At 37.2% G+C, this 17,834-nt stretch overlaps 1 protein-coding gene across 2 annotated transcripts; it reads left to right on the top strand.

Annotated features, from left to right (window-relative positions):
• On the top strand, positions 1-14,572 carry LOC131012211 (callose synthase 7-like). 2 transcript variants are annotated; one of them, XM_057940116.1, is made up of 42 exons: positions 1-607; positions 1,550-1,650; positions 2,403-2,515; positions 2,606-2,693; positions 2,784-2,894; positions 3,006-3,128; positions 3,356-3,445; positions 3,537-3,628; positions 3,718-3,841; positions 4,021-4,155; positions 4,229-4,305; positions 4,546-4,633; positions 5,143-5,262; positions 5,734-5,851; positions 6,212-6,543; positions 6,620-6,672; positions 7,337-7,397; positions 8,068-8,149; positions 8,236-8,285; positions 8,370-8,456; positions 8,576-8,680; positions 8,827-8,921; positions 9,031-9,112; positions 9,189-9,352; positions 9,495-9,618; positions 9,720-9,823; positions 9,900-9,987; positions 10,091-10,242; positions 10,619-10,728; positions 10,814-10,933; positions 11,040-11,108; positions 11,246-11,435; positions 11,506-11,632; positions 11,732-11,854; positions 11,931-12,049; positions 12,154-12,237; positions 12,323-12,435; positions 12,531-12,760; positions 12,839-13,636; positions 13,716-13,766; positions 13,841-14,026; positions 14,115-14,572. In XM_057940116.1, the coding sequence occupies exons 1-42, from the start codon at positions 400-402 to the stop codon at positions 14,355-14,357; spliced, it is 5,730 nt and encodes a 1,909-aa protein (XP_057796099.1). In that variant the 5' UTR covers positions 1-399; the 3' UTR covers positions 14,358-14,572. The 2 variants fall into 2 exon arrangements, with proteins under 2 accessions (XP_057796099.1, XP_057796098.1); XM_057940115.1 differs by having other exon boundaries at positions 5,131-5,262.
• Positions 14,573-17,834: the final 3,262 nt, after the last annotated feature.

The raw sequence follows: 17,834 nt of genomic DNA, 5'->3' as shown, positions 1-17,834 counted from the left end.
ATAGTTATCTTCGACACTTCTTCTTCTCCAAAGTGGAATTCTGATTCACAAGGCAGCTAAAGCCCTCAAAATCTTTCCACTATTTAACACATTTGACGAAATTAAAGCCACTCAAAAAGCAACCAATTTTCGAATTTATTGCGCCAAAATTCGTTCCTTCCTCATAGAGAAACCGAAAGAAAAGGGGAAAAGATTTTGCCCCACTTCTTCATCAAAGCATCAATCTTTCTCGCTTTGTATATATGCACAGATGCACTCTTCAACAAGGATGCTCAGCTGCAACCAAAAGGTTTCTGGAACCGGTGACGATTTCTCGAGAGTTGAGGGTGATAGAAAGGGGGGAAAATTGGAGGGATTGCGGCGTGGCCGTAGCGGAAGAGGAGTGGCGTTAGCAGTAGCATGGCGAGTAGTAGTGGGACCAAGGACGATCTGGGCCCGCCGCGGTCTCTGTCGAAGAGGCTGACGAGGGCGCTAACTGTGATGGACCCTTCCGACGAAAACTCCGCCGTGGACAGTGAGCTGGTGCCTTCGTCGCTGGCATTCATTGCCCCAATTCTCCGCGTGGCCAATGAAATCGAGGAAGATAATCCCCGCGTTGCTTATTTGTGTAAGATTTTCTGTGATTTTTTTTTTATCATGAATGTTAATTGTTGTGAGTGTTGTTTTGGTATGTTATTCTTAGTCGTCTCTCTCTCTTTATACTTTTGAAGTCTGTTTTCCTCTACTCTTATTAATTATTAGTTGTCTATGTTTTGCACTTGGTGTTCATTATGTTATTATCAAATTGCGTTAATATACTTTCTTAATTAATAATGCTATTGATTTATAACTTTGTGTATGCAATATGTGTCGCATGGAACATTTGTTTATGCAATTCGCATTTATTTGCATGTCGTGTTCATGTCTTGCTATCATCAAGAATTCTCACCTCTAAGTTTTATAGTCCTGCTAGTTGGTTTCTGCTGAGTAATGTTTCTATATTGGCTCAATGATATATTAGATAATACGTTGTTTGAACACTTCTCAAGGCATTATAGGTATGCTTTCAATGAAGTATTTCAGTCTTTTTGAATCACTTTGAGTCCAAGGTCCCTTTCCGATAGTCATAACTCATAAGTAAGGGAACAGAGAGAGAGAGAGAGAGAGAGAGAGTAATGGCATGCTCATGTCCACATTTTTCATTTTGCTCACTTTTTGAATTCTTGTAGATGCCTCGCGGGAATGAGCTTTGTATAACTTTCATTTCAATCTGAAACTTATCATGTCACTCCTAGTAGAACTCACTCCATCAATTATCTTTTCTCCCAACTTGGGACAATAGTGAATTCTTGTCTGCTTCATAAGAAGCTAGACATCGACAACTCCAGTATCCAGTTCCTCCTTGTTAAATTGATTTTATTGACTGATGTCACATGACTCGTATCAAAATGAAAATATGGAATTTTTGTTTATTTTAATAAGTTATCCTAGTTTATTCTTTCTTGTCATGCTTCAGAGTTAATTAGTTCCTTTTCCTGTCTTTTTCTTTTTCGGAAAAAAATTGGACCAGGCCGTTTTCATGCACTTGAGCAAGCGCACAAGGCAGATCGAACATCCAGCGGGCGGGGTGTTAGGCAATTTAAAACATACTTGCTACACAGACTTGAAAAGGTTGGGATGATGTTGATTTTCAGTTTCCTAGAAATTTATTCTGATTTCTGCAAGAACTATGTTCCTGAAATTTTGGTCTTTGAGCTTTATCTCGTGACTCCTTATATCTTTAATGCTCTGCTATATACTTGTCTCCAAAATTTATTCCTAGATTCATTGTATGTTTGCCAGGAAAACTAGAAACACTAATAACTGAGAGAGATCAAAACAACAATTTACTGTATACAAACATGGTTTAGGTACAATCTTTGAAATGTTACATTGACAAGGGAGCTGCTGGGATTAGTGATGAGTCTGGAAACGTGATGACTGAAGATCATTGCCATCTTTAAAGATGATTGTCAGATATACTATAGGATTACGGAGAGAAGAAAAAATTATTTAACCTTTCATCACCTCTCAAGCAATGTACCAAAAACGATGTACGACTAATCAATGGTCCGGCTGCCACGAGCGAGTGTTGATATAGGAAGTTGCAATGATCTAGGCAAATACTTGAAGTGGATCTAGTTTCTTAATCAATATCTGATTTGGGATGATAGTTCAAAATTTATTCAGATACCATTCCGGCAATTAACTGATATTAACATGCAGCTATAAAACTAACATAAGAGACAGTTGACTACAAGTAGCTAATTCTATTTAAAGTTTTAAATACAGCATAAGTCATAATCTGGTGCTTGCTTTAGATTATTTCTTTATTTTATCCAGTGCATCTAGTCTTGTTTATGTTTAAAAATCAATGGTTGCAGGAAGAAGCAGAGACAACACCTAAGCTTGCAAGTAACGATCCTAGAGAAATCCAGAAATATTATCAGCTGTTCTATGAGCACAATATCAAAAGGGGGGAACATACAAAAACACCGTGAGGCTTAATCCCAAGCCTTTGTTATTATTTCAATAAAATACAGAATACTTTAGTTGGTGGTTTAATGATGTTAATCTTTCTTATAAGGGAGGAGATGGCAAAGATCTATCAGATTGCTACTGTCTTGTATGATGTGCTAAGGACGGTAGTGCCGGCAACAAAAGTTGACAGTGAGGTTTGGTTATGTTTCCAATACTAGTGAATTATTGTCCTATGCTGTGGTGAAAGAATTTCTTAATTCAATTAAATGATATCATAAATGCAGACCCAAAGATATGCTAAAGATGTTCGGGAGAAAAAAGAACAATATGAGCACTTCAACATTCTTCCCTTGCATGCTATTGGTGTTAAACCAGCAATTATGGAGCTCCCTGAGGTCATTTTATATGCATTGTGTCTATAATGTCGATTCATATACAAATATGCAATTAAGAACTTTTGTCTTCCCTCCATCTTATAGTCTATGTTTCTGGATTACTTATTTTAGATCATAGCAGCGCTTCAAGCTATTCGTTATGTCGATTATCTTCCAACTTTCCAAATGCCTGAAGAAAGAGAGAGGCCAGTCAATGATATCCTTGAATGGCTTGCTTTACGTTTTGGGTTTCAGGTATGCTTACTACATTGTGTGTGTTGTAGTCACTTGACTACTGCTAGTCCAATAGGCTAAAGATTTAAGTTGGGCTTCCTTGGTTCTTTTATGACACACACACACACTTCATCTGATTTATTGACTGCATTTGCAAATCCTTTTCCAATTTTCTGTTATTTTACTGAATTTGGATACTTAAGATGGCTCACCTCAATACATCTGTATTCTCCTTTGGTGTTTTGAAGAAAGGAAATGTTGCTAATCAGAGGGAGCACTTGATATTGCTTCTTGCAAATATGGACATAAGAAACAAGAATCTTCAGACTTATGCTCATGTAAGAATGTCATTTGTTCTCCATGGAACAATCAAAGATTACAAAGAAAATCCATTCATGCCTGATTTGATCTCCTCTTTTAATACACCAGTTGGATGGCAAGATGATTCAGGATTTGATGGACAGGATTTTTAAAAATTATCAGTCGTGGTGTAAATATCTACACCTTAAACAACATCTGGAGTAAGTTGACTGCATTATTACCAAAATTTCCTTATTAGTATGTCACATAACCATGTAACTATCTGACTATGTGATTTACATGCTTACAGCTGTCCACGGGATGAAAGGAGACAACAGTTGCAGCTTCTGTACATTGGACTTTACCTCCTTATTTGGGGTGAAGCGTCAAATATTCGATTTATGCCAGAGTGCTTATGCTATATATTTCACTGTGTATGTTCACGTCTATTGTCCTGACATCTTACTTGACATGCTATTATATATGCCATTGTTTTTAGTATAAGCAAAAAAGAAAGTTCTTGCTGTTCTTCTGTTTACTGTTCAAGTACGTAGCTGATGATTATTCTTATATATGTATGCAAAAGAATAACTTGTTCTGTTTGGAATACAAGATGGCAAAGGAGATGCATGAAACTCTTTTCAATAATGCTCAACACGTTACTGGAGCTGCTACCCAACTAGCACCACTAGGTGAGGAATCATTTCTAAAGAAGATAGTGACCCCTATTTATGACGTTCTGCAAAAGGTAAATGACAATTTGGTATTGGTTATTTATTTAATTATTCATTTCATATTAATCATTCATCTTCTGAATAAAGGAAGCCAGGAGAAACAAAGATGGAAAAGCAAGCCATTCAGCATGGAGAAACTATGATGATCTGAATGAATACTTTTGGTACCTCATTGATCATAACTCTGTATTTTCTGGTTAACTTCTTGGAACATATAATGAACTTATCAGAACACAGAAACCCAGATTATTGAGACCTTCACAAATACTTTTAATGGGATAAATCTTATTTGGCGAAGTCACAATTAAAATTATTTCCCTTGCAGTTCAATGTTTGAATTATTTTATTTATTTATTAATTCTGTTTCTTGGTTTGTTTGCCCTTGCATTTTCCTCCCTTGTCAGGACAAAGAGGTGTTTTAGGTTGAAATGGCCACTGGATCTAAAAGCTGATTTTTTTGTGCATTCGGTTGTGATAAAGTCCAGACACAAGGTATTGAGCCCTATAACATGGTTATATCTACATTCATTGTGTTGATAAACGCAAACAGACCTCTCCTGTCACACCTCTTTCTTGATTATCCTGTATAACATGATTGATTTTTCATATGATAAGGCATCATTTCTTAAAAATGATTGCAAAGGTACATCTTTGAAACTAAGTTGGATTCCACTTGCAATGTGGGTCGGCTACCACTAACAAAGGGAAATTTAAGTCATGCAAACTAATATGAAATAGATGTTTCATTTTTAATTCCTTTCTTCTAGCAAAGCAAATATGTTGGTGAAATATAAGTTAAACCATAAACAAAAAGGAAGAAGCAAAGTACAGCCAAGGGATAGTCCTAAGTCACTTTGTTCACTCACTGAATTTTGAGATGTTTGCTTGAAGTTGTAAATTGTAATTCTAATGGCTTTGTATGTACTCCAGTTTTCTAAAAGTATATCTAAGTTCATTTTTGAAACTAAGAAATACTGGTACTTAATCAGATTGTTTCACAGAGAAATAACCAGGCTGTCGGAAATAGAAAGCCCAAGACTAATTTTGTGGAAGTGCGCACATTTTGGCACCTTTACAGGAGTTTTGACAGAATGTGGATTTTCTTTATATTGGCACTCCAGGTACTTCATTTATACTCATTTTGTTATGTTCTGTGAATTTGTGTGTATATATTCATCTTGAGGTGCTTTATGGCTTTTAATTAGTGTTGGAAGTATACATAAATGAATTTTCTAGAAACCACATTTGAGAGTCTCATATGTCTTGCATAAAATCAAATCTCAAGATGTGTCATCATTTTCTAATCACCTTATCTATAGAAGCCAATCTAAAAAGATTTACAAAATTCCTGGATGGTAATGACAATGCAATATTTACTACAGTTAACAATTTTCATTAGAAAATAAGAAGCATTTAGTGAAAGGATGATGAGGGAAAAGGGAATTTCCTTGGTGCAGCAAGGTGTTGGTTTTATTTGAAGAGTCTCAGCAGGGGACGAACTATGAAAACTTCTTCAGTAGTATTAACATTTCTTGTTTAAACTTTTTATTTTCTTCTCTTCTTTTAATTACCAGTTCCTTGATATGTATCAGGCAATGATTATAATTGCATGGCATCAACGTGTATCCTCAAATGTTCTTTTTGACGAGGATGTATTCAGAAGTGTTTTGAGCATCTTTATCACTGCTGCCATTTTGAATTTCTTGCGAGGTACCTGTTAGCCTTTTTCCTTTTTGTTTTTTAAATTGTACTCCCTCCGTCCCATTACAAATGTCCCATTACTTTTGGGCACGGAGATTAAGAAATGTATAATTAGTGGATAAAATGGGTTGGTGGAAATCGTTTAAATATTAGGTATAGGGAGAGAATATGTTGCCAAAAAAGGAATGAGACATTTGTAATGGGACATCCCATTATGGAAAGTGGGACATTTGTACTGGGACGAAGGGAGTATATTTTTCTTTGTGTCTGTAGGCGGGTCTGTACATTTTCAGTATTCTGTCAATTTTGTCACTCGACATAGAGCTTCCTGCGTAATATATTAATAACATGTCTATCATCCCTCTGTAGCTGTCCTCGACATGGTCCTCAGTTTCAACGCCTGGAGGAGCCTGAAAGTTACCCAGATACTCCGATATCTCCTGAAATTGGCAATTGCTACATTTTGGCTTATAGTCATGCCACTGACATATTCCAGATCTATTCAGAACCCAACTGGGATAATGAGATTAATCGACAATTTGGGAGCAGATTGGCAGAACCAAGACCTTTACTATTACTGCATTGCAATCTATTTTCTACCTAATATGTTAGCTTCCTTCCTCTTTTTATTTCCTTTTCTGCGGAGAGTCATGGAACGCTCAAATTGGCGCATCATTGTTCTTCTTATGTGGTGGGCTCAGGTTAGTTGATCTAAAGGTGCATTTTCTGATGACTATGATAAATTATGGTTTTAATGTGTCCTTTTTTCTGTTCCAGCCAAAGCTGTATATTGGAAGAGGAATGCATGAAGATATGTTCTCCCTTTTCAAGTAAAATATCGTAGTTGCCCCTAAACAATGCATGCTATCTTTGGTGAGAACTAAGAACACGTGCTCAAACACATAAATCCATGAACAAGAAATGACCAGATTGAACAAATAAATGTAACACATGCACAACTACATTAGTCACATTAGTTGATTTGTCAATTGTGTGCATGTGTGCTACATTTATTTGTTCAATCAGACCATCTCTTTGTCATGGTTTTTATATGTTTGTGCATGTGTTCTTAGTACTCCCCAAAGATACTTATAAATATGCTGGTTACTATGCATGTCAATTTATTCCTTTACTTCTTGGTTTCTCTTTTAGAGGAAAAAATATTTTGCCTCCTGAACTATATAGTTGTGTTTGTGCTTGCAACCTAAACCTTTTGTTTGTTACAGCTCGCAACCTAAATTTTATTTATGGCCAAAATTTGTAAGTAATAGCCACTAGCAAGGGTATTTAAGGTAGTCCAGTTCAATTTGAATATATACAGTGTACAGGTCGCAAATTGCAACAAAAGAAAAGGTTTCAGTTGCGAGACAAATTTTTATATGGAATAACAATTTCCCATTTTTCTTTCCTTGTTTTGCTACTTGTCTCTTCGAGTTACTAGATAATCTCTTAGTTTTTTGCGTACCTTTGATTTCAATTTTCTTTTATTCTCAGGTACACACTATTTTGGATTACACTGCTAATAAGCAAGCTAGCATTTAGCTACTATGTTGAGGTGACCTTATTCTCTTTGACAAGAAATATATATATATATATATATATATATATATATAGGGTCGCATTCTATGGAGAAGGATATATAAGTAGAGAATGGAGAAACATTGAATATGTCATGAACATGTCAGTAGAAGCGGTTGAACATACGAATAATTTTGTTGAACGTTTGGGGGTTTGGGGGTTCGAACCCTGTATAAGTTCAACACAATTCTCGTTGAACGTTAAACGAACGAATGCTGACCGTTAGATTAGATAAGATCAATGGCTGAGATTGCTTCTCCTTTCTTTGCAAACATTTACTTCTCCATTGAACCTTCTCCTATATATATATATATATATATATATATATATTCATCTTGGGGACTTTGAGGAACACTAATAGAGATATATGCTATACTAACTTTATCATTCAAAATTCCTAAATACCTCTATTGCCATGGTGCATGATTTTGTGTTCTTCTGACAATAGGCTGCTGTATCTGACATAATGATCCCAAACAATAATTAATTCAAATGTGGTTGCATAACCGTAGAAACTTCGTCTTCTATATTCAGTTTTTTCTATGATCATAGACATCATTCCTCTATTTTCAAAAGTTGTGTGTATTTTCATGAGCTTTCTGCTCTTGAATAAATTCTCATCAGACTTTCATTTTTGCCTTAATCAGATACTGCCATTAATTGAACCGACAAGGACGATCATGAATATCACTGTCAGTAGTTATGATTGGCATGATTTCTTTCCAAATGGTAACATTTTCTCAAATTAACAATTTGGTTTTTGTTTCTATTACTTCTATGGTTGACGATCTAATCAATGTGCATATGGAATTCAGCAACTCATAATATGGGCGTGGTTATTGCTATCTGGGCTCCAGTCATTCTGGTATGTGACCAAATACACTCTTGCCATGAAATGTTTCTACCAATTTTTCTTCTTAATTTTTTTGAAAAGTTAATTTGCATATAGGTATATTTCATGGATACACAAATATGGTATGCTATATATGGAACTATCATTGGTGGGATCTATGGTGCATTTAGCCACCTTGGAGAGGTTAGTGATTTTGGCCCTGTCAAGTTGCTAGATAATGCCCTAAAAACCTTTCCCAACTTATGATGTGTGTTAAGTGATATGTTTCGAGAATCTTTCCTGACCCATTTTTCCTTTGCTAGATTAGGACCCTTGGCATGTTAAGGGCAAGATTTGAATCTGTTCCTTCAGCTTTCAGCAAGCGTCTTGTTCCATACTCCAAAGGGGAAGCCAAACGTCATAGAGGGGTACTACATTGATGATCTCTTGATGATAAATTGGCAGTCTGGAAAACATTTTTCAAATATTAAAGTGAATTACCTTATTTAAATGTCTGTAAACTGTACAAATGTACATCTGAAAGCCTTCTTATTTCTCTTAACTGTTATGGCAGGATGACATATTTGAGAGAATAAACATTGCAAAGTTCTCCCAGATGTGGAATGAGTTTATATCATCTCTCAGAAACGAGGACTTGATCAGTCATCGGTATCTCTCTCTTAGATGGGAAATCATATGCTTTTCCTTCAAAGTTCAATTGTCCTGATGAGTGTAGGTTTTTATTCGATAATTTGATTATACGGGACCCATTTTTCAGGGAGAGAGATCTGCTTCTTGTGCCTTATTCATCAAGTGATGTTCCTGTTGTCCAGTGGCCTCCTTTCTTGCTTGCCAGTAAGGTAAAAACTAATCAAGTTCCCATTTCTTAATTTCTATTATGCTTTCTTGTTGAGTGTGTCTTTGTGTTGATATTAGATTCCAATAGCACTGGACATGGCAAAAGATTTCAAGGAAAACGAAGATGCTGAACTCTTCAGGAAAATTAAGAACGATGATTTCATGAAGTCTGCTGTGATTGAATGCTACGAGACATTGAAGCAAGTGCTCATTGGCCTTCTGCTAGATGAAGGGGATAAGGAGTAAGAGACATAATTAATATTTGTCTTGTCATGCAGAAGTTTGTCTTAATTTCTGATTTTAAAGAAAGGAGTAGATTTTGTTTTGTCATCCTTTTTTTTTTCTGAGATGACTTACTTCTTGAACTCTTGCTCCAACTTTCAGAATTATCAGACAAATTTGCGACAAAGTTGACAGCAGCATACAAGATCGAAGATTCTTGAGGGAATTTTACATGGCTGGGCTGCCTTTATTAAGTGAGAAATTGGATAGATTTTTCAAACTTCTTGTAAGATCCAAATTTTAAAAGTTCAGCATCAAATTCTTCAGTAAATCTAGATGTTGAATGTCTCTTGCAATTTCAATTTGGAGTTATTGTTTAAATGGCAGATGGAAGATTATGAAGACCTCGAGATATACAGATCTCAGATCATAAACACGCTCCAGGATATCATAGAAATTATCATTCAAGATGTAATGTTTGATGGCCAGAAGTAAGTTTTAAATTCTTTATTGACAGCTAGCTGTGATACTATATTTTCAGTATTTTGAAATGTAGCCTTTCTTTAGGATTTTGGATCAAGGAAATGAGAAAGAACAGCAGAAGTTTGATAGGGTAAATATCAATCTCTTGGAGAGCAGCTCCTGGAAGGAAAAGGTATTGGAAACTTAAAGGGTTCGTTAGGTTTTGTTTTCTGTGTCCTCTCTATAGCTGACTTAATGTTGATGACTCTAAATTTGTTTCATTTTCTATTGCGCAGGTTGTCCGACTTCATTTACTTTTAACTGTGAAAGAGTCAGCAATCAATGTCCCAATGAATTTAGAAGCTCGGCGACGCATTACTTTCTTTGCCAACTCTTTATTTATGACAATGCCTTCTGCTCCTAAAGTCCGCAACATGCTGTCTTTTAGGTATGATCTAATCTTCAAAGTCTCAGGTTGCTTGTCTACTGGCTCATGACTGTAATTATGCTCAAGTCTCCACTTCCAAACCTAAATAAAAAATTTCCCATTTGAAAACATGTAAATTATGAAGCGGACAGGAGCATATTGTAGGCCAAAACTCTGAAATCTTACCCTTTTGTTATCATTCCTTTTGATCATCGTAAATGGAAAAGATGTAGTTAATGCTTCTTTTCTATTAGTACTTTCTGATTACATGCTTTGTCTTTGTTGGCTTTCTTAAATTGTTTTCTGTTTCATATACGTTGAATTGATCCTCGGGCATGATAGTTGAGGTCAATCTCATGCAATTCTAGCGTATATTTGAATCTGTTTTATTTTTCAGTGTGTTGACACCATACTATAGAGAAGATGTTCTCTATTCAACGGATGAGCTTAAAAAGGAAAATGAGGATGGCATTTCAACTTTGTTTTACCTTCAGAAGATTTATCCAGGTGAGTTCTAAATTTATCTCCTGTGCAACTACTGTGATTGTTCAGGAAGATATTCAACTCTCGCGTTGTTTTTTGAAACAAAAAGATGAATGGAAAAATTATTTGGAGCGGATCAAAGACCCCAAACTCAGTTATGCCAATAAAGACAGGAATGAAATGGATCGTTATTGGGTTTCTTACAGGGGACAGACACTTGCTCGGACAGGTCAGATATACAAGCATGTACAGATGTACTTACGTGTTTTTAACCTAATGTGAATATACATTTCTGACGGATGTTCCCTTTTTTACTTTTCTTGCTGAGCATCCAGTGAGAGGAATGATGTACTATAGGGAGGCCCTAGAACTTCAATGCTTTCTGGATTTTGCTGATGATGATGGTTGGTTTCTTTCTCTCTCTCTCTCTCTCTCTCTCTCTCTCACACACACACACTCCGATATTTTTCTGTAGTAAATCAAATCTTTTTTTTTTAATTGGAGCTATCTGTTGATTGCGATATTCATGTTTCCCTTGCAGCTATATTTGGAGGCTATCGGGCCATTGATACGACTCACCATAACTACAGAACTCTTAAGGAACGAGCACAAGCTTTAGCAGATCTCAAGTTCACTTATGTTGTATCTTGCCAGGTCTATGGTGCACAAAAGATGTCTAGTGATCCCCGAGAACGTGGACACTATCTCAATATTCTGAACCTCATGTTGACGTAAGTTTCAGTAAGCACTTAGTCTTATTGATCGATCTTACACTGGCTAAGTTCAAAATCTCTTATCCAGGCATCCAACGCTGCGTATTGCTTATATAGATGAGAGGGAGGAGACAGTAGAGTCAGTAGACAGTCAAAAGAAAACTGAGAAGGTTTATTATTCTGTCTTAGTCAAGGGAGGGGATAAGCTGGACGAGGTACAAGAAAGACTATTTTGTTTATGTTCTGTTGCAATTGATTCATTTCCGATTTCTTAATTTTGGTCTGTGAATTACATAATTGTATTGCAACCCCAGGAAATATACCGTATCAAGCTTCCAGGCCCTCCAGCTAAAATCGGAGAGGGGAAACCCGAGAATCAAAACCATGCTATCATTTTTACCCGTGGAGAAGCCTTGCAAACAATAGACATGAATCAGGTTAGTCCAAACGTTCTCTATTTAATTTCCTCTTTGCTTGTTTTCATTATCATATAAAATGGTTGTTTTTCCCCAGGATAATTATTTTGAGGAAGCTTTCAAGATGCGCAATGTTTTGGAGGAATTCTTAAAACCTCATCATGGACAGAGAAGACCGACAATTCTGGGATTGAGGGAGCACATCTTCACAGGAAGGTTTGTCATTCTATTTGAAGAGCTAATGTATATACTATTATCTTGACAAATAACCTTCAATGATACAATTCTATGCATGCACTGACTTCACTTTTTTATAATAGTGTCTCCTCACTTGCTTGGTTCATGTCCAATCAAGAAACAAGTTTTGTGACTATTGGGCAAAGGATTTTGGCAAACCCTTTAAGGTAAAGTTGCTTTCTGGTCCATACTCCTATATTTCATGTGTCATGATGTCATAATGTGATGTTTCAAGCTCTTCTATGCTCACAGGGTAAGGTTCCACTACGGGCATCCCGATATTTTTGACAGAATCTTTCATTTGACAAGAGGTGGCTTGAGCAAAGCTTCAAAAACAATCAACTTGAGTGAAGATATATTTTCTGGTATAAATGTCTAAAATTTCTGGTATAAATATCTAAAATTTCTTCTTCTCGTCATCCTCCTCCTTCTTATGTTTTGATCAAGTTAATATCTTCAGGATACAATTCAACACTGCGGAATGGCTATGTAACGCATCATGAATACATCCAAGTGGGTAAGGGACGAGATGTTGGCATGAATCAGATATCTCTATTTGAGGCGAAGGTTGCAAATGGCAACGGAGAGCAGACTCTTAGCAGAGATGTCTATCGACTTGGACGTAGGTTTGATTTCTACAGAATGCTGTCCTTCTACTTCACCACAGTCGGGTTTTACTTCAGTAGCATGGTATGTGAGATTACACCTATTTCCTTTGCTTATAGTTTCTGTCATATTAGAAGTTGATAAAATATTTTTTCTCACTAGGTTACTGTGCTTATTGTTTACGTCTTCTTATATGGACGACTATACATGGTCTTGAGTGGTTTAGAAAAGCGAATTCTGGATGATCCGTATATTCGTCAGAGTAAAGCTCTTGAGGAGGCTTTGGCAACTCAATCTCTTTTTCAGCTAGGCCTGTTGCTGGTGTTGCCCATGGTGATGGAAATCGGCCTTGAGCGAGGCTTTCGAACTGCCATTGGCGATTTAATCATCATGCAATTGCAGCTGGCATCTGTCTTCTTCACATTTCAGCTTGGAACAAAAGCCCACTATTATGGTAGAACCCTGTTACATGGGGGGTCGAAATACCGAGCCACAGGGCGTGGCTTTGTCGTCTTTCATGCCAAGTTTGCTGATAACTATAGAATGTATTCCCGCAGTCACTTTGTCAAAGGTTTGGAGCTTTTGTTACTTTTGATCATCTACGAGGTATATGGGCACTCCTACCGCAGTTCATCACTATATTTCTTCATCACCTTTTCAATGTGGTTCCTTGTTGCTTCCTGGCTGTTCGCTCCTTTCGTTTTTAACCCATCCGGTTTCGACTGGCAAAAGACCGTGGATGATTGGACGGATTGGAAGAAGTGGATGGGAAACCGTGGTGGGATCGGGATTGCACAGGATAAAAGTTGGGAATCTTGGTGGAATGGAGAGCATGAACACTTGAAATACACTAATATAAGGGGCAGAGTGCTGGAGATCATCCTTGCATCTCGATTTTTCATATACCAGTACGGCATTGTCTATCGCCTCAAAATATCACACGGCCGCAAGGAGATCATGGTACGTCCTAATGCAATCATCTCTTTCTTTCACCATACCTTCTTGTCATCACTCTAGCTCAAAATCATTCATCTCGTAGGTCTACGGTTTGTCTTGGTTTGTGATGCTCACAGTTCTTCTCGTCTTAAAGGTATGAATGTTCGGATTTTTCCTTATCTCTGTCTGCATAAGGTCAATATCATGATTCAGCTGTTTTTGCCACAGATGGTGTCGATGGGGAGACGGAAGTTTGGTACAGACTTTCAGCTCATGTTTAGGATTCTGAAAGCGCTTCTGTTCCTCGGGTTTGCATCAGTGATGACTGTGCTATTTGTTGTTGCTGGCCTTGCTATCAGTGATATCTTTGCTGCTACGTTGGCCTTCTTGCCCACCGGGTGGGCCCTGATCCTCGTAAGCATTTGGTTCTCGCGTTTTTTCTTCCTCCATTCTATGTTATACATGCTTTGGTTCTTGCTCTGATTGATGTCACTAATGGCAGATTGCTCAAGCATGCGCGCCTTGCTTGAAGGGCATCGGACTTTGGGAGTCTGTGATGGAACTGTCACGAGCTTACGAGGCCATAATGGGCCTCGTGATCTTCATGCCGGTTGTTGTGCTGTCGTGGTTCCCTTTCATGTCTGAGTTCCAGACGCGTCTGCTCTTCAACCAAGCCTTCAGTCGGGGCCTCCAGATATCAATGATTTTGTCCGGGAGGAAGGAGGAGAAGTCTTCGGCCTCTTGAAATTTTCTGGGTTTTGATCATTACTGTCTTATCAGATACTATAATTCACATTACTTACCGTTTCAGTTGAGCTCATCATACTTTTACTTTTGTGCTTACTATTGTACTGCAATTATAGGCTGTGTAAAAACCATGTAGCCAAAATAGCATATGGTTATTGGTTAACATCTTTTTCCACACTAGTATATCTAACTCAAATTCCATTACAATTTACATATGTTGATTAGCACTAATCATCTAGAACGTCTGCTAGCCGTTTGAGAGATTGACACAAAAAGTATGAAGCCGTTACGCATTAATTAATCATTTAAAAGGTGTCAATTTCCCGTTCGGAAAAAGATGAAAAAAAGAAAGTGCAGCAGCTGTTATGCAGTATCAAGAATATTAGTATACTACCAACTTCGGCAATTCTCACAGATATAATCAATGAAAATTCCCTTTTTCCTTATAAACTAGCCAACATTCTGAGAGAGAGAGAGAGATGGTGAGGAGGATTTGGGCATTGAAGGGAGAGAGGAAGGAGTGGTGGAGATGGAGAATTTCTTCCATCAAAACAAAGAAGATAAATATTATTAGAGTATGGTTGGTTGATGATGTCATTTTCAAGATTGTTTATGTGGTGGAAGCCATTGTTCTTGTCTCCACTTTCTGCTTCTTCTACCTCTGCTGCGGCTGTCACATTTAATTCATTCTTACATATGTTGTAATCAATTCTTTTATGCAATAGATTATAAGTGATTCTTTATATTTAATGACAATTTGTATCATTGTTTCAGACTGTCTCGGGTTCCCTTGTTGCAGATTGTTCTATCTTTTAATTTGTATTTCAATCTACTCGTATGATTATGTTATGTGCGTATCACCTTTTTTGTCTCCATGAAGATATCTCCAAGTTACTAGAAAAAGTTGTAGGCCATCCACTCCCATCTACGGAAAAATCGTTCCGCAGATATCTTCCAAAGAAAGGTACCACATCGGTTTCAACACATTCCACAAGTCACACTCCTTCCAAAGCCTGGCTATCAAATCACACAATGTTGTGTCCATAGAACAATTTAATATAAACTAGCAGAGAGTATGTGCATTGCACATAATTCATGAATTTCATATTAATAAATTGTTAAAGTTTAATAATTGTAATAAATTTCACAATATATTGAAAAATTATTCTTTTCATGATTAATATAATTAAACAGAAGTTAGTTTTTTAATTAATTTAGCAATGAAACATAAAATCATATAGATTTTTAATGTATATTTAATGATATAAGATATTGTTATAGTATTTTTGGGATCTAACACTACAAAAAACCACTGTATACTAACAGAATCATTGGTGGCGCGACTTCTGTGGGTAATCACTGATGGCTTTATGCGAATCTATGACGAAGTTTTTTTCTGCTTTTTCCGCGTGAATTACCTATGGAATCACTGACGGGTAAAACTTCTGATGGAAAGCCGGAAAAACTGTTGCCGATGAAGCTTTACCGTTGGTAGTCTGTCGGTGTTTGTTTTAGTAAAATAGGCCTCGGGCTTTTTCCCTTTCAGATTTGGTGCCCTAACTTCAAAATTCTCCTCCGACGAATCGAGAGCTCTTCATTTCGACGATCGAGAGCTCTTCACGTCTTTATCTCTCTCGCTCTCTTCTCTATCTCTATCTCTCTTATGCTCTCACTCACTCTCTTTGTGTTGCTCTCACAGGTGTTGTATGTCCGTCACTAAGTCATCCCACCACCGCCGCTGAAACTGCGCCGCCACCGCTGAAACCACGCTGTCTGTCCTGCCAGGTAATATCTCTCGTTCCCTATCTTTCTCGTGCTCCATCTATCTCTCTCTATCTCTTAATATATCTCCCTCTCTCACCACTGCAGCCCCTGATTTATCTGTCACCGGAGCGTCGCCTCCGTAGAATTAGGTCTGTTTGTGATTCAAAAAAAAAAACTTTGCCAATTAATTGTATCTGCTTGTTTCATTTTCATTATTCTAAAGTTGATTTTAGTTGACTTAATTTTAATTGCCAAAAAATGGAAGACCAATTCAATGGCTATATATATGAAAAATATAGCTCAAGCCTCGGGTGTTCTTCTTCTTCCCTGGGGCTTTCTAGTTCTTCCCCGATGATGGGGTTCGCACCTTTCTTGCAGGCCTCGAATATCTTCTCTCCATGCTCTCTTCCAACCACAGTGAACCCAACTCATGCCATTGTAGACAACATCGTCGAAGTGTCGTAGCCAAAGAAGTCGAAGCCCAGCACCGGGTACACATCGGCGAAGACGAAGCTCATTTGTATGTTGTGGGTGGAGGCTACCCACAACCCAATTACGGGAATGGAGAAAAAGGGAACCTAATATTGGGGAGATATCACCAGAAAATACAACGATGATCGGTATGATGGGGCTCATGTTCGTGACAAGAAGCAGATCAAATCTCACTTTCAACGCGATCAAAAGGATGTCAAGGTGTGGGAGGCGATTTACGAGAAATGTAAAGCCAATTGTGCTAGCGGAATAAATGATGAGCAAATAACTGAACAAGCGCATGAGATCTACGAGGCCAACAATGCTTTTGCGCGAATGTCAGCGGTTCGCTCGTCGAAGAAGTCGAAGGGCTCGGAAGGACAGGCCACGACAACATCTTCTGAGCCAAGTATCACGACGAGGCCCCAAGGCCAGAATGCGGCAAAGCGCGACAAAGGCAAGTGAAAAAAGTGGAGTCATCAACGGAGAAGACTCAATACTACGAAGCAATGGAACGTGTTTCCAAAGGAATCGAGGTATTTACCACCTCAACCAATTCTCTCGCCGAAGCAAAATCTAAAGTCGTTGAAGTAAAATAAAAGTTGTCGATGTGAAAAGGGAGACGCTCGATTACAAAATCCTCATTACGGATACTTCAAATATGTCAGAAATGCATTTGGCATGGCACAAGAACATGCTCAAAGAAGTGCTCAAGCGTAGAGGATTGATGTAGTCTAGATTTAAATTATTGTAATTTTTTTAATTAATGTAATTTTGAATTTTAATTACTAAATTATTAGTATAATTTTTATTTTAATTAATATAATATTTAAATTTAATTTTAATGAAATATTGAATTTTAAAATTAAAGAGTAAAAATGTGATAAAATAAAAATAAAAATTATAAAGCTCTTTATAAAGTCAATGCACTGAATAAGAGGGCTTTATAGAGCCCTTATTGGATACGCTCTTAGCTCTATTGAGAATGGAGATTACAGTATATATGGAAATCATGGTGATGCAAATTTTGAAGGATTGGAAATTAATTGCAAAAGGTCAAACTTAATTTATTAATTTTTTTTTTCGCAGCAACTTTCATATAGGGGCCAGTCAAATCCTAGTCTACCAACTCAAACAAAACACCAAAACTTATTGTAAATTAAATGGCTCAATCAAACACTAAAACGAACTGTTGCCATTAGTACCCTCACTGTGTACCGACGCTGTTAACGACGCCGGT

Source organism: Salvia miltiorrhiza, chromosome 2 (genome assembly GCF_028751815.1).
Source record: "Salvia miltiorrhiza cultivar Shanhuang (shh) chromosome 2, IMPLAD_Smil_shh, whole genome shotgun sequence".
Classification (NCBI taxonomy): domain Eukaryota; kingdom Viridiplantae; phylum Streptophyta; class Magnoliopsida; order Lamiales; family Lamiaceae; genus Salvia; species Salvia miltiorrhiza.
Note: the sequence above shows the minus strand (reverse complement) of the source record. Positions and strands in the feature narration are given on the sequence as shown.